The sequence below is a fragment of the Sinohyriopsis cumingii genome, chromosome 19, assembly GCF_028554795.1.
Source record: "Sinohyriopsis cumingii isolate HCF-2022 chromosome 19, ASM2855479v2, whole genome shotgun sequence".
NCBI lineage: Eukaryota > Metazoa > Mollusca > Bivalvia > Unionida > Unionidae > Sinohyriopsis > Sinohyriopsis cumingii.
In genome coordinates this window covers 38,033,729-38,057,966 of record NC_142979.1, presented here as the reverse complement: position 1 = coordinate 38,057,966, position 24,238 = coordinate 38,033,729, and the positions used below count along the sequence as shown (strand labels likewise).

The window sequence follows — 24,238 nt, the reverse complement described above, 5'->3', positions numbered from 1 at the left end:
TAGACCTGTGTGTTTATTTACCTATCAAAATATTTCACCTAAAGCAGTGTTTTCCTCCAGGTTATGATATCAACCATTGTTCAATTGCCCCAGTGCTCAAATAATTTCTCAGACCAAGCTCAGGGCAAGTATCTTCAGCAAAATCATAATCACTTGCCCTACCATAATATTCACTTACCTTAGAAGGCCATATTTGTTTAATATTATTTTGATAACACCTGCCCTGTCCAGAAAAATTAATTGTTTGTCAATGATATTTGTGATATTGGTTACTGATCAGTGGTGAAGCAAGTGGTGTAGATTGTCTCTACTTTGTTATTTCCTGCTAATTAAATCCCAAGTGAACATTATCTATCCCTCTCTATCTATCCAAATGGGTCCTAATCAAAAATCAATCATGTCCCCAAACAAACAAGTTTAAACCATTGCTGTCTAGTGGTTTATCGCAGGCCTAGCCCATACATCAAAGTTAATTGTTATGTGGCATGCTGACTGTGACAGAATGTGCTGCAAGAACATCTACAAATATTACAAGCTCAGAAGTGAGATCTTTATTGCACCAAGACTAAAGCTAACTCCCATGACACAGATGAGAGATCAAACTGAAGATGCAGAGCATGTGAAAGCTGCACTATATGTAATTGGCTATCCAGATTTGATATTTTCAAAATTCAAGAGAACAAAAAAAAACACCAAATAAAACCAGTAGTGGCCTAAATAAAACCAAATCAGTATGCCATACATGGTACATCAGAAGTCTAAGCTAGAGTATTCAGACAATACGGGATAATTTATATCAGAAACCATGCAATTCTCTGAGAGAACAACTTTTTGGTAAGGACAAAACATTATTTGAAAAAAATGTGGTGTGGTGTTGAGAATGACTGCTGGTACAGTATATTGGTGAATCTGCAGTGTTAGAAACAAGGATTAAGCAAAACATAAGTAGAGAATCAGCTGTAATATATGAACATTGTAGCAATATGGGACATTCCATCATTCCCAATCAGACCAATGTCATCATGTCTAAGGACAACACGTGGAAAAGGAAGGTGAAAGAGGCAGTTCAAATATGACAGCAGAGCCCAACATTAAACAGGGATGAGCAGTTTGAATTACTACCCATATACACCTGTCTCTTCATATCATGTGAACATTATAAGTCATGTGATCACAGTAGCTGCTGATGAAGGCAATGTGATATTACCAAAAGCTTTGAACTCTAAGATATCTAAGATATTTTTGCTCTGAGTAAGGGAAAATTCTAATAATTAGTTCACAATTACATCTAATATAGCAAAATTATTAGATCACATTATTCAATCTTGAGTAGTTTTGAAAGCATGAAACAGATCGCTGAGTGTAAAATTCAGTACTTCTTACTGACTGATACATTAATTAAAATGCTAGAATTGTTAAATATTTTGCTGATTGAAGCAAATTAATTGTCAGTACAAAACATTAGAGATTGTCCACTAACCATAGACAGCTGGCTTCGGAATCTACCATATTGCTGAGTTGTATCTAATTGATTATAATTGGATGAACATACAACAGCTGATATTTGATCAGAAAATTAATCTGTACTGTAAATGTCAAAGATATTCTCAACACAGGCTAACTTTTATTTCAATATGTACACATCATTATGACATCAATAACCTTTTTATTGGACCTGGTTAATATTGCTTTAACATCGATGCAATAATACCACCCAATATAGTGTAAATGGTGGTCTTACAGATGTGTAGCACTCGGTTATACAGTAAATGTTTTATGGACATTGTGCACACAGTTGGAAATTATGCTGAGTAATTAAAGGGTAATTCAAGAGTAATTGAGACTGATGTTCCATTCCAAATCAATGTGCATCATAAAAACACATAGGTTGGAATTTCTTTGCATCAGAAATGGATAAAATTCAAATTCCAGCATCAATACCTGAGAGTATGTATCTACTAAGAATCCTGTACAGGTATATGCTCTATGTTCCATCTAAAAATTGCAACATTTTTGTATTTAATTTGAAAATTGGTAGAAAATTTAGGAAACACTATAGATTTACATGTCCTTTCATTGAGTCATTTATATCATTCACTAGGCAGTTAGCAACTTAAAAAACAACCCAAACATACAGTTTATTATAACAATTATTTACCTAACGATGATTTGCTATATGAAGATATATTCAAGTCACATGTACATTTAACAATAGATACACATTATCTTTTTCAGGTTGATGTGGCAACAGATTTTATAGACTTTAACAACCATGGAAACCAAGGAAACAGAGCAATTTTTTTGCTGTGTATTTAACTTGCCAAAGAAATGCTATCCAAGATTCGATAAATTCCAGAAGCAGTTGCTTAGAATCAGCACAAGGTTTCAAGTGACACTAGAGAAGTTTAATAAACTGACCAAAACTGAAGGTTTATGTCATTTGTATCAACATATTAGCTGTAAAACATTAGGCAGTTATTGACTAAACTTTTCCTTTCATAATTTGATTTCATTAGTAAGTTTTTGAAGACAATTGGCATTACACTTATGTTCTCAAGAAAACATTTATTAGGAACTTTTTTCTGACCAATAATTTATCAGGTCAATCTAAGAAATTGTATCCTGCTAGAGGTTAATTGAAACAGCTTGTTGGCTATGAGGGAAGAATTGGCAACCCACTGGTTATAAATTAAATGTCCTCAGTTGTCCCACTCCTTGAAAATTACTGTTCTTATTTTAGGTAAACATATGAGTAAAATAATCTAATATTATAACTACTAATTGTGAATGATCTGTCAACAAGAGAAACTGCTATTTGCACCTTAACCATTCTTGAAAGGAAAATGTTTTGCCATTCAGGATTCAAATATGGCTGCCATGAGTAATTTTTTTATTATTTATAGTAATGATTGCAATAAATAATGAAGAAAATTAATCTGACATATTTTCAAATAACCATCAACAGCATTTAGCCAAATTTAGCAGTGTGCATGTTGACATCAATGTCTTTCAAGTTTTTACAAATGTACTTTATTTAAATGTGGCTGTTTTTTCAAAACCAAAAACCATAAGATAAATTTTCCTCAAAAACCCCACAGCAGAAATGAACTGAAATGTGAAAGAACATCTTAAAATTAGACCGTAGTTGTAAAATTGATTTGATTTCTGTAAAATATAAATTCAATAAACATTTAAATAAGCTTTCAAAAATTGAGTTGTCAGAATCAAATAAACTTTAGCCCAGGAACAGTGAAAACATTTAATTCTATACAAATTATATCAGTTTACCATCAGTTATTGTTGCATTCCTATAAATATGATTTCTTTTCTTGAAAAACTAAACGAAATTTAAAAGCAAATATTTAACCAAATAGCAGTGTTTATAAAAGGCAAATGTAAATACAAATCCTTGATGTTTGGGTACTTTATTCAGTAGAAATACAGATATTGTTCTTTAAACACGACATCTGCAATTTAATTCTCTAGAGGGAAAAAACTCCATCATCCTTGCAATCAACCTGCCTAGAGTTGGGTTTTCTTTATGTTGCTTGTTTGGATTTCATTGATAGTTTTGAAAAACAGAGCATTCTGGTTGAAATTAAAATTTGTAGTTTTGGTTGGGTTTAATCACACTTTTAACACATTATTGGCCATGCCATACCTAGAAAGTAGGATCTAAGTGCTTTTCCCAAGGTCACACTAATCCAACTGATGTAGGCTGGCCTGTGATGGTAAGATTACAAGATTAAAACTCTACCAAGTAAGCTACTGCAGTTTTGCCTAATAAAATAAGTGTTAAAGTAATATACATTATGTTAGTTAATGTTTAAAATGTTATTGATGAGTGAGAACCAAAACTGAACATGCCTGATAGGAATCATTAAAACAAGAGACTTTACTAAATCAAAATTAATAATGCAAGCAGTATCAAGGATGGTATTGCAACATTAACATCAGAAATCAACAGGTGCTTTTTGATGCTTTGTCTCAAACTGAATGCCTTCCCACTTGCTTCTACTGAATTAAAGTATATTGTTGTTATGGTGTATTTTTTCAAATGTATTTATGCACATTAAACTTTATTTCTTGCTAAGATAAATGTGTTAAATATGTGTGATGTGATGAATTTATCTCCCTTGATGATGTGGATGCATGCATAGCATATATATATATATATGAGTGTGTGTGTGTGTGTTATTTTCTAATTGTATATTACCAATCTCTTCTCAGGTAGGATGACTATTAATGCATATTACACTTTTGGGATATATATGTGACATAAGATTGGGTTACTGTTACTTTTCTCTTATTCAGTGCTGTTTCCTTTTATATAGGGATCATTTGTTATTTTTTCCTACAGGGACAGAAACTCTTCTGCAGATAAAACAAGCTGTTAAGAATTTGGCAGATGCACCAACTGTAAAGGTTGCCATTTTTGGAAATTTTCATGATGAACTGTCATCTTGTAACTTGGTTACTGCCAGAGACAGCAGACATCTTCCCAATGAATGTTTTCCTTCAAAGCTTAGAAGAAGTGAATGGATCAACAAGTATATGAAATGTGATGATGCTGAAGGAAAGCCATTGACTCATGTCTACATAATATGTGTGGACAAGAATGACAATTTGCAGGCAAGTGTTTTTTATCTCATGATATACCATCACATAGACATTATAAATTTCATGCTGAAGGTTCAATATTATGAGTTTATAATTATTATTTATGAAGAATCTTTGTATCATTCTATTTTTACAATCACCGTCAAGGAAAATTCATGATATTGTAGACAAGATGGGCTTCAGGGTGTGCCCTCCCATGTGTCCTACAAGGCTACTAATGGAGGCAGTAGTCACAACAGCACATTGGTTAGCATGCAGGAATTGCAATGGAGGATGCAGGTTAAAATCCTACAATCATAAATGTCTGGGTCAGTTGTCATGGTGCATCCTTGTACAAGTCACTTTACACCAATTGCCCAGGTATGACATAACTTTACCCCAATCTGCCCTGGTACCATATAACTTTATACCAATTGCCCTGCCATGAGATAACTTGATTATGCTGCAAAAGAAACCTAACCAAGAAAACATAATTGCTGTGATAAGTAGATATTAAAAACTCTCTGATATACCCTTATACAAACATTTGATCCATTTGAGACAAACTGCATCTTCTTTAGTATAATTAGTTTGGAAACAAAGAAAATTCAGACAAATATTTGATTTCACTTTTTTCATGGAGTACCAATTTTGGTGGACTTAATCATTGCTCTAGATCACATATTTGTAGACCTAACAAACCATGGTTCTTCTATGGAAACACAATGAAACATTATCCTACTGTGGAATACTTGGACTTACTCCCCCATACACAACTTTTTGTATTTGACAGAAATGTCATCATTCACAAAACTTTAAATAGGGGTACCCAGGAAGCAATACAAACTTGTTTCTTGGATCCATATCAATTCCAAAGAGGCATTTTCCAGTCAGTATTAAACAGAAAGAGGAAGTTAATATTAATCTTAAACATGCTTAATGTGAAAATAGAGTACAATATGCGTTTGCAAATTTTAATTGGAAAAGTTACATTATCCTCCAAAGATGCACATTTGACACATACAGAGGAAACATTTAACACTGAACAAAGAGATTTGAAAATAGATTTGCTATAACATAACAGAGCCACAAAATGCTCAGCAATTAATATTCCTCACTGTTAAACATTTTTGACCTTTTTCTGAATAATTTCCCATTTTAGCTCAACTAGCAAGAACAATCTGTGTTTATGCTAGGGTCCTTTATTCATTGCCCCACTGTCATCCAGTATGGCCATCATGACTAAAAATAGAAAGCCTGTAAACAAATTCTTCTCAAAAACTGCTCAAGAGAATTTAATCAGATGTGATGAAATCATCCAAGCATGAAGCTTAGATTTTTATAAATGATGCAATCCAGAAAACAAATATATATACCTTTAAGTGGCTTCTTTTCATGCACTGCACTTATAGAATTTGACCAAATTTGATAAAAAGCATTATGATGTAGAGGGGTATCAGAGTTATGCAAATGATACCAATCCATCATCAACTATAGTGACTGCTGCTAATAATTGAAAACCTTCAGTAGCCTTCTTCTCAAAAACTGATCATCAATGGAATTTGATCAAATTTCATAGAAAGCATCCAGGCCTGCAATAATGTGTATATGTGTGTGTGACTTCCATTACTTAAGATAGAAAAGCATTAAAAAATTTCAGATGCTGGACAGCAGAATTTATTCAACATTTAGAGGGTTCTATAAAAGGTGCAAATCTACCAGGAAATATCGATGCCAATACAAAGATTATAAAAATGTCAAACAAGTTCTCAGAAACTGTTCTGCAGAATTTGACCAGAATTGACAGTAGTAGGACAAAATAATGCTATATATTTGTAATCCAGTAATAAAACAACAGTGGAGGAGGGCATTACTATTGTTATGTTTTTATTTGTTTCTCTTTAAGTTTTGATATGTCAGCATCACAGTTTATATGCTGAAGTTACCAGTTCAGCTGTAAAAGATGGGCATGGTCAGTACTGATTTTGTTTTTGTTCCATATACGGTAAACTGTTACAGGGTTAGGGCTGTGATAAAATTGTGCAGGTTGGATTACCAGAATCAAATATACCTTTTGGCCCCAGGACAGTGATGCCTGGAAAATTGTACACAGATAATGCTGATTTGCCATCATACATGGCCATTAGTGTTAGCAATGGTAAATCCTTTAAATGATTTCTTCTCAGAAACACTCATCAGAATCTAACCAAATTTCACCGTTATGGCCTTGAGGGCTTTTAAGTTTGTATCAGTGGTGCCAATCTATGATGAAGTATGACTACTGTTACTTAAAATAGAAAAACTAACTTCTTTTAACAAATGCTTTAGTGAATTTGGCCAGATTTGACGAATATGTCCAACCTTTCATATTTCTGCAATTTTGCTGCTATTCCACCATTAAATATGGCCACCTTTATTAAAAGTAGATGAACATTTAGGCAGCTGTATCTAAATTAAACTGCTAAAAAATGTGACAAATTTTGAGATAATGGGCCATGGTGTAGGGTCCTGACCATATGGAACAAATGATGCTGAATGGCCATAATTATAGATGAGAGTATGAAATACAGAGAACCTTGAAACAGTTTTTTCATACCATATGCAATCAGCTGTACTGGAAGAAATCTCAACAGACAGCATCATATTTAGCAAGATTTCTTAGTTAACCTTTCTTGCATTTGGTCATTAGACAAATGGCATACAGACCAGTGATATCATGCTTATTAGACCTCTTTTTCTTATTATAACCAGTCTGGCAATTATAATTTCAGATGCAAGTTAGTTTTCATTTTTAAAGTTAATTCAGAACATAGTGCAGTTTAAATGGCATGCCCACCCATGTTGCCTAGACATGTGTCATATGTCAGGAATCAGAATCCCTTATGTGATGGAGACTTTTCTGAAAACCTTTTTATTCAATGTACAGTATAGTCTAGGATTTAAAGAACCATTTTATTATAGTCTTCTTCCCTGTCCCGTGTTCTTGTTGTCAAAATAACAAATCTGAGACAGTACCTAGGCACATCATCAGCATAATGGTAATTTCATCAGAAGTGAGTCTGTCCAGTCCTGATAAATGAAGTGGTGTTAATGATGGTGGAAAGAAACTTAATCCTTATTGGGAATGTGTAGAAACTACAGTAGGAGAGTATGTGATGTGTATAAGAGCATGCAGCAGTTATGTTACACTTTCATACTGAAAACACCCAAATCAGATATTATGTTGGGACTACATCTAAGACAGCAAAAGTTAACAATCTAACACAGGTGAATAAAATGTTGCAAGATCTCAGATTTTATCTTTGTTCTCAGAAACAAAATGTCAGATGTCAGAGCTTTCAGATTTTGATCCTGAGTATTGGTTCTTGCTCATAAAGTTTCAAGCATACATGAGTAGGACTAGAAACCTGATGTCCTAGAATTATGCGGCCTTACAAATTTAGATCTCTGCTTAATGACTATTTTTTCTTAACATAGGAATTGTCCCAGAAAATCCAGCAAGATATAGAGTCACTTGGGTTTTCATCCTTCAATGACTTTCTGTTACTGGTTGGGTTGGATCCTTCACTTCAAAGAGAGGATTCTTCCATTAAGAACTTTGAGAAGGCCATGAGAGATGCTTTCCATGACACTGTTGAAGAAGACTGTCAAGGAGAAAGAGTTTGTTTCAAGTCATCTACAGTACAAGATTTGATATCATCCAAAGGAGAGCTGCCTAAAATGATCCAGTGCCATCTAGAATGGAAGGTGATTCAGCCTTTGCTGGATATGAGAGAACTAATTGAATCAAATACCCACAAATACAAGAAGAATTTTGAGGAAAGCTTTCAGGGTCCAGTAGCTATTGAGGAATCCCTAAAAGATAGATTCTCTCAGACTTTCTTAAAGAAGTCTTTCTCAAGCATTCAGGGATATATTTTGGATGTGCTTCTTGGTAAATTATTCTTTCAGGAAGGAAAACTAGACCACAGCAATATGGCAGAAACACTACTGGAAAATTTTGCACGAGCTCTGCAATGCCTTATGGTTGATGTCCTGGCAAAAATCTATGGAATCAAAGAATATCATATTCTTGAAATATTAGAAGGGATGATATTTAAAGAATGCAGTAACACCATAGGCAATTGCATAAAGGAAATATTGCTTCCTAAACTTTCTGAAGGCTTTCAAAATTATGAATGCAGAGATTTGCAAAATGAACCAGATAGAAAAACATTTTGTGGCCTTTTCTCTGCAACTCACTGCAAGTCATTTTTATATAAACTGAAGAAAATTGCAGACACTGGAATGATGATGAAAATTGCATACCGAGTTCATGAAGAGTTAGAAAAGAGAGTGATGCCAACTGATAGAAATCTGGCCATACAGCACAAGCTTAAGTATGAGATAGAGAGCACCCTGAAGCAGACAGTTGCCTCAAACTACATAACTTACCAGCTGTCTTCAAGCGATAGTCTTATTGCAGGACTGAAGGATGATCTGATAAGGTGACTAATATTAGCTTTTGCACTTCAGGAATTTTTCACAACATATCAAATAAGTCCATTTATTATTCCCATGTTCATTTTCTTTTTGAAAGATTCAGGGATATTAATTGCCACACTTGTCAACAGAGCATACAAAATATTGTGCTGGCACCATCTGTTGATGCATCCATTAGGGCACAAATTCATGAAACTTGGTACATTGGTTGCTCATGTGATGGAATTCGGTGAGAGGTGTACAGTTTTTAGTACCAGGTGGGTGGGAGGTATGGAGTCAGAGATCAGAATACATCCATAGAGAAATGTATATCAAGTCAGTGTACATACGTAAATATTAATTATGTACCGAAATAATGCTTCGTGCTAGCCTACTCAGAAGGCATCTCATGAGCATTCGAAAGATCTTTCTAATTAGAGCATGGAACAGGAGACAAGTTAGATTGTTTTGAGAGATTTATCCTGATTAGATGAGCTTTTTTGCAGTACAAAAATATCTGTCACCTTTTCAGCAAATTTGTGAAACTTCAGTTTCTACATGTAAGAATCCAATCAGCACAATATTTGTTCAAGGTTCCATGTTTTGGAGGCACATATAATGTTTTTACTGATTTAGTAAGGCACTGTAATGATTTGCCAATAAGTTTAAAAGATGAAATTATTTATGAATTATGTTTGATATGTATTTACATTTGATCCATTTAAATAAATCCCGATTACATTTTTGTTTGGAACAATTACATTGGAAACAGTTACATTGTTATGTTTCTTTATCAGGATTGAGGGCTTTGTAGGAGTGGCCATGGTTTGTGGAGAGCTTCAGGTCCATTGCACAACATATTCCTCTGAAAAGAAGAAGAAAGAAGTTCTGAAACAGATCGATAATGTTATTGCAAAACACAAATATGGGCAAAGCTACAAGATTGGCATCATCACAAAGAAACCTGAACTATTCTATTCCATTGGTTCGACCTTGCATTGCCCCGTGCTCAATAAACGCGGTACCCTTGGCGGGTTTGTGACTGATACAGATGGGCACTTGTATTGTCTTACATGTGCTCATGTTGTTCCAGATGATGCTGATGTCTATGTTGAGATCGGTGGACAACAAATTGGACCAATAATTATAGGAAGATCTGTAAACATGCAGGTTCCAGCAAAGTTGTCATGTCCGACAGTGGATTGTGCTGATATCATGGCTGTAAAGGTTAATGAGGACCAAAGACCCAGTTGCAATCCTTATTTCAAAACATCAGATGGAGAATCTGGGTCAAATGTTATGATTCAACCTTTTGATTACTCATTGAGAGAATGCCATGAAGTTTACAAATGGGGAGCAAAATCAAATCTTACACATGGACTTTTGCATACAGGAGACTATAGCAGAGAACTTTTTGATACTTTAAGTTTGAATGATAAGAAGTACCTATATGTTTTTGTTGAGCCTCCACCAGTTGATGATGACAGTTATGGGACCTTTGCATTACCAGGTGACAGCGGGGCCATCATTTGCTCAGAAACAGAAGACAATACTATAGAAACTGTTGCTATGATCCAAGGTGGAGATATGAATATTAGGACTGGTTCATTAATTGTGAATTACTCTCTTGGATTTTATCTGTGGTGTGGTCTTGATAAGTTGCTCACGAGGTTAGGTTTAGAATTAACTCCAGTGGAGTTCCACCAGCTGAATGAACGGATGCAAAATGATGAAGTTATATATACACGAATCCCGTAACAGTTATATCAGATTGTTTTGATGACAAAATATAATGATTTCCAGGAGATAAATACAAATTTTTTTTTAGTGTCTATATAGTTCCAAATAAAAATTATCCTTTGACTCCCATAAGAGTTACTTAAAGTTCTTTTAGTGAAAAAATATAATGATTTCCAGGAGACAAATACAAATTTCAGTTTTGGTGTGTATATAGTTCCAAACAAAACTTCTCTTTTTCACTCATGTGATGTGACTGGTTTGGATTCATGTGTTGTTCTTTTTTGCACTTATGGACAATCAGCACCAGAAGAGATTGAGTGAGTTAGCATTATTGTTTTGTGAATTTTTCTTATTCATCTATTATCTTGAAGTAAGATGTTTTTTCACCTGGCATGTTAGTGAAGTTTTATTTTTGTATATACTGTTTTGTATCTTGTGAAATTTATTTTGAAATCATGAAATGCTATTTAACTTTACCCCGTGAATTTGTGTCTTCCTTTGTCAGCAGGAAATGTTTCTTATGTTAAATATAATCAGGTTATACCCATGTTGTAATAATCAGGTAAATAAGAAACTTCATTTTTATGTAATTTTGTATATAAAGTACACTATATTGTATGCTAGACTAGAAAAATATCAATCTGCATTACACAAAGAATTTGTTTTCAGACACAAATTTAGGGCAAGTGACTTTAAAAACAATGATATTCCCAACTCCAGTACCACTAGCCCTGATGCACATTCTCTGTGTCCAAAATGTGCCTATTTTTGTACTGTTATTTTCACACAATGTTGAAATTCCTGTGTTTTAAATATGAACAAAATAAACAAAATTCATATACAATAGACCTGTGTGTTTATTTACCTATCAAAATATTTCACCTAAAGCAGTGTTTTCCTCCAGGTTATGATATCAACCATTGTTCAATTGCCCCAGTGCTCAAATAATTTCTCAGACCAAGCTCAGGGCAAGTATCTTCAGCAAAATCATAATCACTTGCCCTACCATAATATTCACTTACCTTAGAAGGCCATATTTGTTTAATATTATTTTGATAACACCTGCCCTGTCCAGAAAAATTAATTGTTTGTCAATGATATTTGTGATATTGGTTACTGATCAGTGGTGAAGCAAGTGGTGTAGATTGTCTCTACTTTGTTATTTCCTGCTAATTAAATCCCAAGTGAACATTATCTATCCCTCTCTATCTATCCAAATGGGTCCTAATCAAAAATCAATCATGTCCCCAAACAAACAAGTTTAAACCATTGCTGTCTAGTGGTTTATCGCAGGCCTAGCCCATACATCAAAGTTAATTGTTATGTGGCATGCTGACTGTGACAGAATGTGCTGCAAGAACATCTACAAATATTACAAGCTCAGAAGTGAGATCTTTATTGCACCAAGACTAAAGCTAACTCCCATGACACAGATGAGAGATCAAACTGAAGATGCAGAGCATGTGAAAGCTGCACTATATGTAATTGGCTATCCAGATTTGATATTTTCAAAATTCAAGAGAACAAAAAAAAACACCAAATAAAACCAGTAGTGGCCTAAATAAAACCAAATCAGTATGCCATACATGGTACATCAGAAGTCTAAGCTAGAGTATTCAGACAATACGGGATAATTTATATCAGAAACCATGCAATTCTCTGAGAGAACAACTTTTTGGTAAGGACAAAACATTATTTGAAAAAAATGTGGTGTGGTGTTGAGAATGACTGCTGGTACAGTATATTGGTGAATCTGCAGTGTTAGAAACAAGGATTAAGCAAAACATAAGTAGAGAATCAGCTGTAATATATGAACATTGTAGCAATATGGGACATTCCATCATTCCCAATCAGACCAATGTCATCATGTCTAAGGACAACACGTGGAAAAGGAAGGTGAAAGAGGCAGTTCAAATATGACAGCAGAGCCCAACATTAAACAGGGATGAGCAGTTTGAATTACTACCCATATACACCTGTCTCTTCATATCATGTGAACATTATAAGTCATGTGATCACAGTAGCTGCTGATGAAGGCAATGTGATATTACCAAAAGCTTTGAACTCTAAGATATCTAAGATATTTTTGCTCTGAGTAAGGGAAAATTCTAATAATTAGTTCACAATTACATCTAATATAGCAAAATTATTAGATCACATTATTCAATCTTGAGTAGTTTTGAAAGCATGAAACAGATCGCTGAGTGTAAAATTCAGTACTTCTTACTGACTGATACATTAATTAAAATGCTAGAATTGTTAAATATTTTGCTGATTGAAGCAAATTAATTGTCAGTACAAAACATTAGAGATTGTCCACTAACCATAGACAGCTGGCTTCGGAATCTACCATATTGCTGAGTTGTATCTAATTGATTATAATTGGATGAACATACAACAGCTGATATTTGATCAGAAAATTAATCTGTACTGTAAATGTCAAAGATATTCTCAACACAGGCTAACTTTTATTTCAATATGTACACATCATTATGACATCAATAACCTTTTTATTGGACCTGGTTAATATTGCTTTAACATCGATGCAATAATACCACCCAATATAGTGTAAATGGTGGTCTTACAGATGTGTAGCACTCGGTTATACAGTAAATGTTTTATGGACATTGTGCACACAGTTGGAAATTATGCTGAGTAATTAAAGGGTAATTCAAGAGTAATTGAGACTGATGTTCCATTCCAAATCAATGTGCATCATAAAAACACATAGGTTGGAATTTCTTTGCATCAGAAATGGATAAAATTCAAATTCCAGCATCAATACCTGAGAGTATGTATCTACTAAGAATCCTGTACAGGTATATGCTCTATGTTCCATCTAAAAATTGCAACATTTTTGTATTTAATTTGAAAATTGGTAGAAAATTTAGGAAACACTATAGATTTACATGTCCTTTCATTGAGTCATTTATATCATTCACTAGGCAGTTAGCAACTTAAAAAACAACCCAAACATACAGTTTATTATAACAATTATTTACCTAACGATGATTTGCTATATGAAGATATATTCAAGTCACATGTACATTTAACAATAGATACACATTATCTTTTTCAGGTTGATGTGGCAACAGATTTTATAGACTTTAACAACCATGGAAACCAAGGAAACAGAGCAATTTTTTTGCTGTGTATTTAACTTGCCAAAGAAATGCTATCCAAGATTCGATAAATTCCAGAAGCAGTTGCTTAGAATCAGCACAAGGTTTCAAGTGACACTAGAGAAGTTTAATAAACTGACCAAAACTGAAGGTTTATGTCATTTGTATCAACATATTAGCTGTAAAACATTAGGCAGTTATTGACTAAACTTTTCCTTTCATAATTTGATTTCATTAGTAAGTTTTTGAAGACAATTGGCATTACACTTATGTTCTCAAGAAAACATTTATTAGGAACTTTTTTCTGACCAATAATTTATCAGGTCAATCTAAGAAATTGTATCCTGCTAGAGGTTAATTGAAACAGCTTGTTGGCTATGAGGGAAGAATTGGCAACCCACTGGTTATAAATTAAATGTCCTCAGTTGTCCCACTCCTTGAAAATTACTGTTCTTATTTTAGGTAAACATATGAGTAAAATAATCTAATATTATAACTACTAATTGTGAATGATCTGTCAACAAGAGAAACTGCTATTTGCACCTTAACCATTCTTGAAAGGAAAATGTTTTGCCATTCAGGATTCAAATATGGCTGCCATGAGTAATTTTTTTATTATTTATAGTAATGATTGCAATAAATAATGAAGAAAATTAATCTGACATATTTTCAAATAACCATCAACAGCATTTAGCCAAATTTAGCAGTGTGCATGTTGACATCAATGTCTTTCAAGTTTTTACAAATGTACTTTATTTAAATGTGGCTGTTTTTTCAAAACCAAAAACCATAAGATAAATTTTCCTCAAAAACCCCACAGCAGAAATGAACCGAAATGTGAAAGAACATCTTAAAATTAGACCGTAGTTGTAAAATTGATTTGATTTCTGTAAAATATAAATTCAATAAACATTTAAATAAGCTTTCAAAAATTGAGTTGTCAGAATCAAATAAACTTTAGCCCAGGAACAGTGAAAACATTTAATTCTATACAAATTATATCAGTTTACCATCAGTTATTGTTGCATTCCTATAAATATGATTTCTTTTCTTGAAAAACTAAACGAAATTTAAAAGCAAATATTTAACCAAATAGCAGTGTTTATAAAAGGCAAATGTAAATACAAATCCTTGATGTTTGGGTACTTTATTCAGTAGAAATACAGATATTGTTCTTTAAACACGACATCTGCAATTTAATTCTCTAGAGGGAAAAAACTCCATCATCCTTGCAATCAACCTGCCTAGAGTTGGGTTTTCTTTATGTTGCTTGTTTGGATTTCATTGATAGTTTTGAAAAACAGAGCATTCTGGTTGAAATTAAAATTTGTAGTTTTGGTTGGGTTTAATCACACTTTTAACACATTATTGGCCATGCCATACCTAGAAAGTAGGATCTAAGTGCTTTTCCCAAGGTCACACTAATCCAACTGATGTAGGCTGGCCTGTGATGGTAAGATTACAAGATTAAAACTCTACCAAGTAAGCTACTGCAGTTTTGCCTAATAAAATAAGTGTTAAAGTAATATACATTATGTTAGTTAATGTTTAAAATGTTATTGATGAGTGAGAACCAAAACTGAACATGCCTGATAGGAATCATTAAAACAAGAGACTTTACTAAATCAAAATTAATAATGCAAGCAGTATCAAGGATGGTATTGCAACATTAACATCAGAAATCAACAGGTGCTTTTTGATGCTTTGTCTCAAACTGAATGCCTTCCCACTTGCTTCTACTGAATTAAAGTATATTGTTGTTATGGTGTATTTTTTCAAATGTATTTATGCACATTAAACTTTATTTCTTGCTAAGATAAATGTGTTAAATATGTGTGATGTGATGAATTTATCTCCCTTGATGATGTGGATGCATGCATAGCATATATATATATATATGAGTGTGTGTGTGTGTGTTATTTTCTAATTGTATATTACCAATCTCTTCTCAGGTAGGATGACTATTAATGCATATTACACTTTTGGGATATATATGTGACATAAGATTGGGTTACTGTTACTTTTCTCTTATTCAGTGCTGTTTCCTTTTATATAGGGATCATTTGTTATTTTTTCCTACAGGGACAGAAACTCTTCTGCAGATAAAACAAGCTGTTAAGAATTTGGCAGATGCACCAACTGTAAAGGTTGCCATTTTTGGAAATTTTCATGATGAACTGTCATCTTGTAACTTGGTTACTGCCAGAGACAGCAGACATCTTCCCAATGAATGTTTTCCTTCAAAGCTTAGAAGAAGTGAATGGATCAACAAGTATATGAAATGTGATGATGCTGAAGGAAAGCCATTGACTCATGTCTACATAATATGTGTGGACAAGAATGACAATTTGCAGGCAAGTGTTTTTTATCTCATGATATACCATCACATAGACATTATAAATTTCATGCTGAAGGTTCAATATTATGAGTTTATAATTATTATTTATGAAGAATCTTTGTATCATTCTATTTTTACAATCACCGTCAAGGAAAATTCATGATATTGTAGACAAGATGGGCTTCAGGGTGTGCCCTCCCATGTGTCCTACAAGGCTACTAATGGAGGCAGTAGTCACAACAGCACATTGGTTAGCATGCAGGAATTGCAATGGAGGATGCAGGTTAAAATCCTACAATCATAAATGTCTGGGTCAGTTGTCATGGTGCATCCTTGTACAAGTCACTTTACACCAATTGCCCAGGTATGACATAACTTTACCCCAATCTGCCCTGGTACCATATAACTTTATACCAATTGCCCTGCCATGAGATAACTTGATTATGCTGCAAAAGAAACCTAACCAAGAAAACATAATTGCTGTGATAAGTAGATATTAAAAACTCTCTGATATACCCTTATACAAACATTTGATCCATTTGAGACAAACTGCATCTTCTTTAGTATAATTAGTTTGGAAACAAAGAAAATTCAGACAAATATTTGATTTCACTTTTTTCATGGAGTACCAATTTTGGTGGACTTAATCATTGCTCTAGATCACATATTTGTAGACCTAACAAACCATGGTTCTTCTATGGAAACACAATGAAACATTATCCTACTGTGGAATACTTGGACTTACTCCCCCATACACAACTTTTTGTATTTGACAGAAATGTCATCATTCACAAAACTTTAAATAGGGGTACCCAGGAAGCAATACAAACTTGTTTCTTGGATCCATATCAATTCCAAAGAGGCATTTTCCAGTCAGTATTAAACAGAAAGAGGAAGTTAATATTAATCTTAAACAGGCTTAATGTGAAAATAGAGTACAATATGCGTTTGCAAATTTTAATTGGAAAAGTTACATTATCCTCCAAAGATGCACATTTGACACATACAGAGGAAACATTTAACACTGAACAAAGAGATTTGAAAATAGATTTGCTATAACATAACAGAGCCACAAAATGCTCAGCAATTAATATTCCTCACTGTTAAACATTTTTGACCTTTTTCTGAATAATTTCCCATTTTAGCTCAACTAGCAAGAACAATCTGTGTTTATGCTAGGGTCCTTTATTCATTGCCCCACTGTCATCCAGTATGGCCATCATGACTAAAAATAGAAAGCCTGTAAACAAATTCTTCTCAAAAACTGCTCAAGAGAATTTAATCAGATGTGATGAAATCATCCAAGCATGAAGCTTAGATTTTTATAAATGATGCAATCCAGAAAACAAATATATATACCTTTAAGTGGCTTCTTTTCATGCACTGCACTTATAGAATTTGACCAAATTTGATAAAAAGCATTATGATGTAGAGGGGTATCAGAGTTATGCAAATGATACCAATCCATCATCAACTATAGTGACTGCTGCTAATAATTGAAAACCTTCAGTAGCCTTCTTCTCAAAAACTGATCATCAATGGAATTTGATCAAATTTCATAGAAAGCATCCAGGCCTGCAATAATGTGTGTATGTGTGTGTGACTTCCATTACTTAAGATAGAAAAGCATTAAAAAATTTCAGATGCTGGACAGCAGAATTTATTCAACATTTAGAGGGTTCTATAAAAGGTGCAAATCTACCAGGAAATATCGATGCCAATACAAAGATTATAAAAATGTCAAACAAGTTCTCAGAAACTGTTCTGCAGAATTTGACCAGAATTGACAGTAGTAGGACAAAATAATGCTATATATTTGTAATCCAGTAATAAAACAACAGTGGAGGAGGGCATTACTATTGTTATGTTTTTATTTGTTTCTCTTTAAGTTTTGATATGTCAGCATCACAGTTTATATGCTGAAGTTACCAGTTCAGCTGTAAAAGATGGGCATGGTCAGTACTGATTTTGTTTTTGTTCCATATACGGTAAACTGTTACAGGGTTAGGGCTGTGATAAAATTGTGCAGGTTGGATTACCAGAGTCAAATATACCTTTTGGCCCCAGGACAGTGATGCCCGGAAAATTGTACACAGATAATGCTGATTTGCCATCATACATGGCCATTAGTGTTAGCAATGGTAAATCCTTTAAATGATTTCTTCTCAGAAACACTCATCAGAATCTAACCAAATTTCACCGTTATGGCCTTGAGGGCTTTTAAGTTTGTATCAGTGGTGCCAATCTATGATGAAGTATGACTACTGTTACTTAAAATAGAAAAACTAACTTCTTTTAACAAATGCTTTAGTGAATTTGGCCAGATTTGACGAATATGTCCAACCTTTCATATTTCTGCAATTTTGCTGCTATTCCACCATTAAATATGGCCACCTTTATTAAAAGTAGATGAACATTTAGGCAGCTGTATCTAAATTAAACTGCTAAAAAATGTGACAAATTTTGAGATAATGGGCCATGGTGTAGGGTCCTGACCATATGGAACAAATGATGCTGAATGGCCATAATTATAGATGAGAGTATGAAATACAGAGAACCTTGAAACAGTTTTTTCATACCATATGCAATCAGCTGTACTGGAAGAAATCTCAACAGACAGCATCATATTTAGCAAGATTTCTTAGTTAACCTTTCTTGCATTTGGTCATTAGACAAATGGCATACAGACCAGTGATATCATGCTTATTAGACCTCTTTTTCTTATTATAACCAGTCTGGCAATTATAATTTCAGATGCAAGTTAGTTTTCATTTTTAAAGTTAATTCAGAACATAGTGCAGTTTAAATGGCATGCCCACCCATGTTGCCTAGACATGTGTCATATGTCAGGAATCAGAATCCCTTATGTGATGGAGACTTTTCTGAAAACCTTTTTATTCAATGTACAGTATAGTCTAGGATTTAAAGAACCATTTTATTATAGTCTTCTTCCCTGTCCCGTGTTCTTGTTGTCAAAATAACAAATCTGAGACAGTACCTAGGCACATCATCAGCATAATGGTAATTTCATCAGAAGTGAGTCTGTCCAGTCCTGATAAATGAAGTGGTGTTAATGATGGTGGAAAGAAACTTAAATGCACGCACCAAATCCTTATTGGGAATGTGTAGAAACTACAGTAGGAGACTATGTGATGTGTATAAGAGCATGCAGCAGTTATGTTACACTTTCATACTGAAAACACCCAAATCAGATATTATGTTGGGACTACATCTAAGACAGCAAAAGTTAACAATCTAACACAGGTGAATAAAATGTTGCAAGATCTCAGATTTTATCTTTGTTCTCAGAAACAAAATGTCAGATGTCAGAGCTTTCAGATTTTGATCCTGAGTATTGGTTCTTGCTCATAAAGTTTCAAGCATACATGAGTAGGACTAGAAACCTGATGTCCTAGAATTATGCGGCCTTACAAATTTAGATCTCTGCTTAATGACTATTTTTTCTTAACATAGGAATTGTCCCAGAAAATCCAGCAAGATATAAAGTCACTTGGGTTTTCATCCTTCAATGACTTTCTGTTACTGGTTGGGTTGGATCCTTCACTTCAAAGAGAGGATTCTTCCATTAAGAACTTTGAGAAGGCCATGAGAGATGCTTTCCATGACACTGTTGAAGAAGACTGTCAAGGAGAAAGAGTCTGTTTCAAGTCATCTACAGTACAAGATTTGATATCATCCAAAGGAGAGCTGCCTAAAATGATCCAGTGCCATCTAGAATGGAAGGTGATTCAGCCTTTGCTGGATATGAGAGAACTAATTGAATCAAATACCCACAAATACAAGAAGAATTTTGAGGAAAGCTTTCAGGGTCCAGTAGCTATTGAGGAATCCCTAAAAGATAGATTCTCTCAGACTTTCTTAAAGAAGTCTTTCTCAAGCATTCAGGGATATATTTTGGATGTGCTTCTTGGTAAATTATTCTTTCAGGAAGGAAAACTAGACCACAGCAATATGGCAGAAACACTACTGGAAAATTTTGCACGAGCTCTGCAATGCCTTATGGTTGATGTCCTGGCAAAAATCTATGGAATCAAAGAATATCATATTCTTGAAATATTAGAAGGGATGATATTTAAAGAATGCAGTAACACCATATGCAATTGCATAAAGGAAATATTGCTTCCTAAACTTTCTGAAGGCTTTCAAAATTATGAATGCAGAGATTTGCAAAATGAACCAGATAGAAAAACATTTTGTGGCCTTTTCTCTGCAACTCACTGCAAGTCATTTTTATATAAACTGAAGAAAATTGCAGACACTGGAATGATGATGAAAATTGCATACCGAGTTCATGAAGAGTTAGAAAAGAGAGTGATGCCAACTGATAGAAATCTGGCCATACAGCACAAGCTTAAGTATGAGATAGAGAGCATCCTGAAGCAGACAGTTGCCTCAAACTACATAACTTACCAGCTGTCTCCAAGCGATAGTCTTATTGCAGGACTGAAGGATGATCTGATAAGGTGACTAATATTAGCTTTTGCACTTGAGGAATTTTTCACAACATATCAAATAAGTCCATTTATTATTCCCATGTTCATTTTCTTTTTGAAAGATTCAGGGATATTAATTGCCACACTTGTCAACAGAGCATACAAAATATTGTGCTGGCACCATCTGTTGATGCATCCATTAGGGCACAAATTCATGAAACTTGGTACATTGGTTGCTCATGTGATGGAATTCGGTGAGAGGTGTACAGTTTTTAGTACCAGGTGGGTGGGAGGTATGGAGTCAGAGATCAGAATACACCCATAGGGAAATGTATATCAAGTCAGTGTACATACGTAAATATTAATTATGTACCGAAATAATGCTTCGTGCTAGCCTACTTAGAAGGCATCTCATGAGCATTCGAAAGATCTTTCTAATTAGAGCATGGAACAGGAGACAAGTTAGATTGTTTTGAGAGATTTATCCTGATTAGATGAGCTTTTTTGCAGTACAAAAATATCTGTCACCTTTTCAGCAAATTTGTGAAACTTCAGTTTCTACATGTAAGAATCCAATCAGCACAATATTTGTTCAAGGTTCCATGTTTTGGAGGCACATATAATGTTTTTACTGATTTAGTAAGGCACTGTAATGATTTGCCAATAAGTTTAAAAGATGAAATTATTTATGAATTATGTTTGATATGTATTTACATTTGATCCATTTAAATAAATCCCGATTACATTTTTGTTTGGAACAATTACATTGGAAACAGTTACATTGTTATGTTTCTTTATCAGGATTGAGGGCTTTGTAGGAGTGGCCATGGTTTGTGGAGAGCTTCAGGTCCATTGCACAACATATTCCTCTGAAAAGAAGAAGAAAGAAGTTCTGAAACAGATCGATAATGTTATTGCAAAACACAAATATGGGCAAAGCTACAAGATTGGCATCATCACAAAGAAACCTGAACTATTCTATTCCATTGGTTCGACCTTGCATTGCCCCGTGCTCAATAAACGCGGTACCCTTGGCGGGTTTGTGACTGATACAGATGGGCACTTGTATTGTCTTACATGTGCTCATGTTGTTCCAGATGATGCTGATGTCTATGTTGAGATCGGTGGACAACAAATTGGACCAATAATTATAGGAAGATCTGTAAACATGCAGGTTCCAGCAAAGTTGTCATGTCCGACAGTGGATTGTGCTGATATCATGGCTGTAAAGGTTAATGAGGACCAAAGACCCAGTTGCAATCCTTATTTCAAAACATCAGATGGAGAATCTGGGTCAAATGTTATGATTCAACCTTTTGATTACTCATTGAGAGAATGCCATGAAGTTTACAAATGGGGAGCAAAATCAAATCTTACACATGGACTTTTGCATACAGGAGACTATAGCAGAGAACTTTTTGATACTTTAAGTTTGAATGATAAGAAGTACCTATATGTTTTTGTTGAGCCTCCACCAGTTGATGATGACAGTTATGGGACCTTTGCATTACCAGGTGACAGCGGGGCCATCATTTGCTCAGAAACAGAAGACAATACTATAGAAACTGTTGCTATGATCCAAGGTGGAGATATGAATATTAGGACTGGTTCATTAATTGTGAATTACTCTCTTGGATTTTATCTGTGGTGTGGTCTTGATAAGTTGCTCACGAGGTTAGGTTTAGAATTAACTCCAGTGGAGTTCCACCAGCTGAATGAACGGATGCAAAATGATGAAGTTATATATACACGAATCCCGTAACAGTTATATCAGATTGTTTTGATGACAAAATATAATGATTTCCAGGAGATAAATACAAATTTTTTTTTAGTGTCTATATAGTTCCAAATAAAAATTATCCTTTGACTCCCATAAGAGTTACTTAAAGTTCTTTTAGTGAAAAAATATAATGATTTCCAGGAGACAAATACAAATTTCAGTTTTGGTGTGTATATAGTTCCAAACAAAACTTCTCTTTTTCACTCATGTGATGTGACTGGTTTGGATTCATGTGTTGTTCTTTTTTGCACTTATGGACAATCAGCACCAGAAGAGATTGAGTGAGTTAGCATTATTGTTTTGTGAATTTTTCTTATTCATCTATTATCTTGAAGTAAGATGTTTTTTCACCTGGCATGTTAGTGAAGTTTTATTTTTGTATATACTGTTTTGTATCTTGTGAAATTTATTTTGAAATCATGAAATGCTATTTAACTTTACCCCGTGAATTTGTGTCTTCCTTTGTCAGCAGGAAATGTTTCTTATGTTAAATATAATCAGGTTATACCCATGTTGTAATAATCAGGTAAATAAGAAACTTCATTTTTATGTAATTTTGTATATAAAGTACACTATATTGTATGCTAGACTAGAAAAATATCAATCTGCATTACACAAAGAATTTGTTTTCAGACACAAATTTAGGGCAAGTGACTTTAAAAACAATGATATTCCCAACTCCAGTACCACTAGCCCTGATGCACATTCTCTGTGTCCAAAATGTGCCTATTTTTGTACTGTTATTTTCACACAATGTTGAAATTCCTGTGTTTTAAATATGAACAAAATAAACAAAATTCATATACAATAGACCTGTGTGTTTATTTACCTATCAAAATATTTCACCTAAAGCAGTGTTTTCCTCCAGGTTATGATATCAACCATTGTTCAATTGCCCCAGTGCTCAAATAATTTCTCAGACCAAGCTCAGGGCAAGTATCTTCAGCAAAATCATAATCACTTGCCCTACCATAATATTCACTTACCTTAGAAGGCCATATTTGTTTAATATTATTTTGATAACACCTGCCCTGTCCAGAAAAATTAATTGTTTGTCAATGATATTTGTGATATTGGTTACTGATCAGTGGTGAAGCAAGTGGTGTAGATTGTCTCTACTTTGTTATTTCCTGCTAATTAAATCCCAAGTGAACATTATCTATCCCTCTCTATCTATCCAAATGGGTCCTAATCAAAAATCAATCATGTCCCCAAACAAACAAGTTTAAACCATTGCTGTCTAGTGGTTTATCGCAGGCCTAGCCCATACATCAAAGTTAATTGTTATGTGGCATGCTGACTGTGACAGAATGTGCTGCAAGAACATCTACAAATATTACAAGCTCAGAAGTGAGATCTTTATTGCACCAAGACTAAAGCTAACTCCCATGACACAGATGAGAGATCAAACTGAAGATGCAGAGCATGTGAAAGCTGCACTATATGTAATTGGCTATCCAGATTTGATATTTTCAAAATTCAAGAGAACAAAAAAAAACACCAAATAAAACCAGTAGTGGCCTAAATAAAACCAAATCAGTATGCCATACATGGTACATCAGAAGTCTAAGCTAGAGTATTCAGACAATACGGGATAATTTATATCAGAAACCATGCAATTCTCTGAGAGAACAACTTTTTGGTAAGGACAAAACATTATTTGAAAAAAATGTGGTGTGGTGTTGAGAATGACTGCTGGTACAGTATATTGGTGAATCTGCAGTGTTAGAAACAAGGATTAAGC

At 34.0% G+C, this 24,238-nt stretch overlaps 3 protein-coding genes across 3 annotated transcripts; all 3 read left to right on the top strand.

The window, feature by feature from the left end:
* Positions 1 to 2,013: 2,013 nt before the first annotated feature.
* LOC149775512 (uncharacterized) lies at positions 2,014 to 11,644 on the top strand. The gene is made up of 4 exons (XM_089943721.1): positions 2,014 to 2,429; positions 4,361 to 4,632; positions 8,077 to 9,086; positions 9,858 to 11,644. The coding sequence occupies exons 1-4, from the start codon at positions 2,273 to 2,275 to the stop codon at positions 10,816 to 10,818; spliced, it is 2,400 nt and encodes a 799-aa protein (XP_089799847.1). The 5' UTR covers positions 2,014 to 2,272; the 3' UTR covers positions 10,819 to 11,644.
* A 1,994-nt stretch (positions 11,645 to 13,638) lies between these two features.
* LOC149775511 (uncharacterized) lies at positions 13,639 to 18,418 on the top strand. The gene is made up of 3 exons (XM_089943490.1): positions 13,639 to 14,073; positions 16,005 to 16,276; positions 18,269 to 18,418. Exons 1-3 carry the CDS (start codon positions 13,917 to 13,919, stop codon positions 18,416 to 18,418), a joined length of 579 nt encoding a protein of 192 aa, XP_089799616.1. The 5' UTR covers positions 13,639 to 13,916.
* A 1,297-nt stretch (positions 18,419 to 19,715) lies between these two features.
* Positions 19,716 to 23,302, top strand: LOC149775510 (uncharacterized). Its single transcript, XM_089943774.1, has 2 exons — positions 19,716 to 20,744; positions 21,516 to 23,302. Exons 1-2 carry the CDS (start codon positions 19,867 to 19,869, stop codon positions 22,474 to 22,476), a joined length of 1,839 nt encoding a protein of 612 aa, XP_089799900.1. The 5' UTR covers positions 19,716 to 19,866; the 3' UTR covers positions 22,477 to 23,302.
* The last annotated feature ends 936 nt before the right edge of the window (positions 23,303 to 24,238 follow it).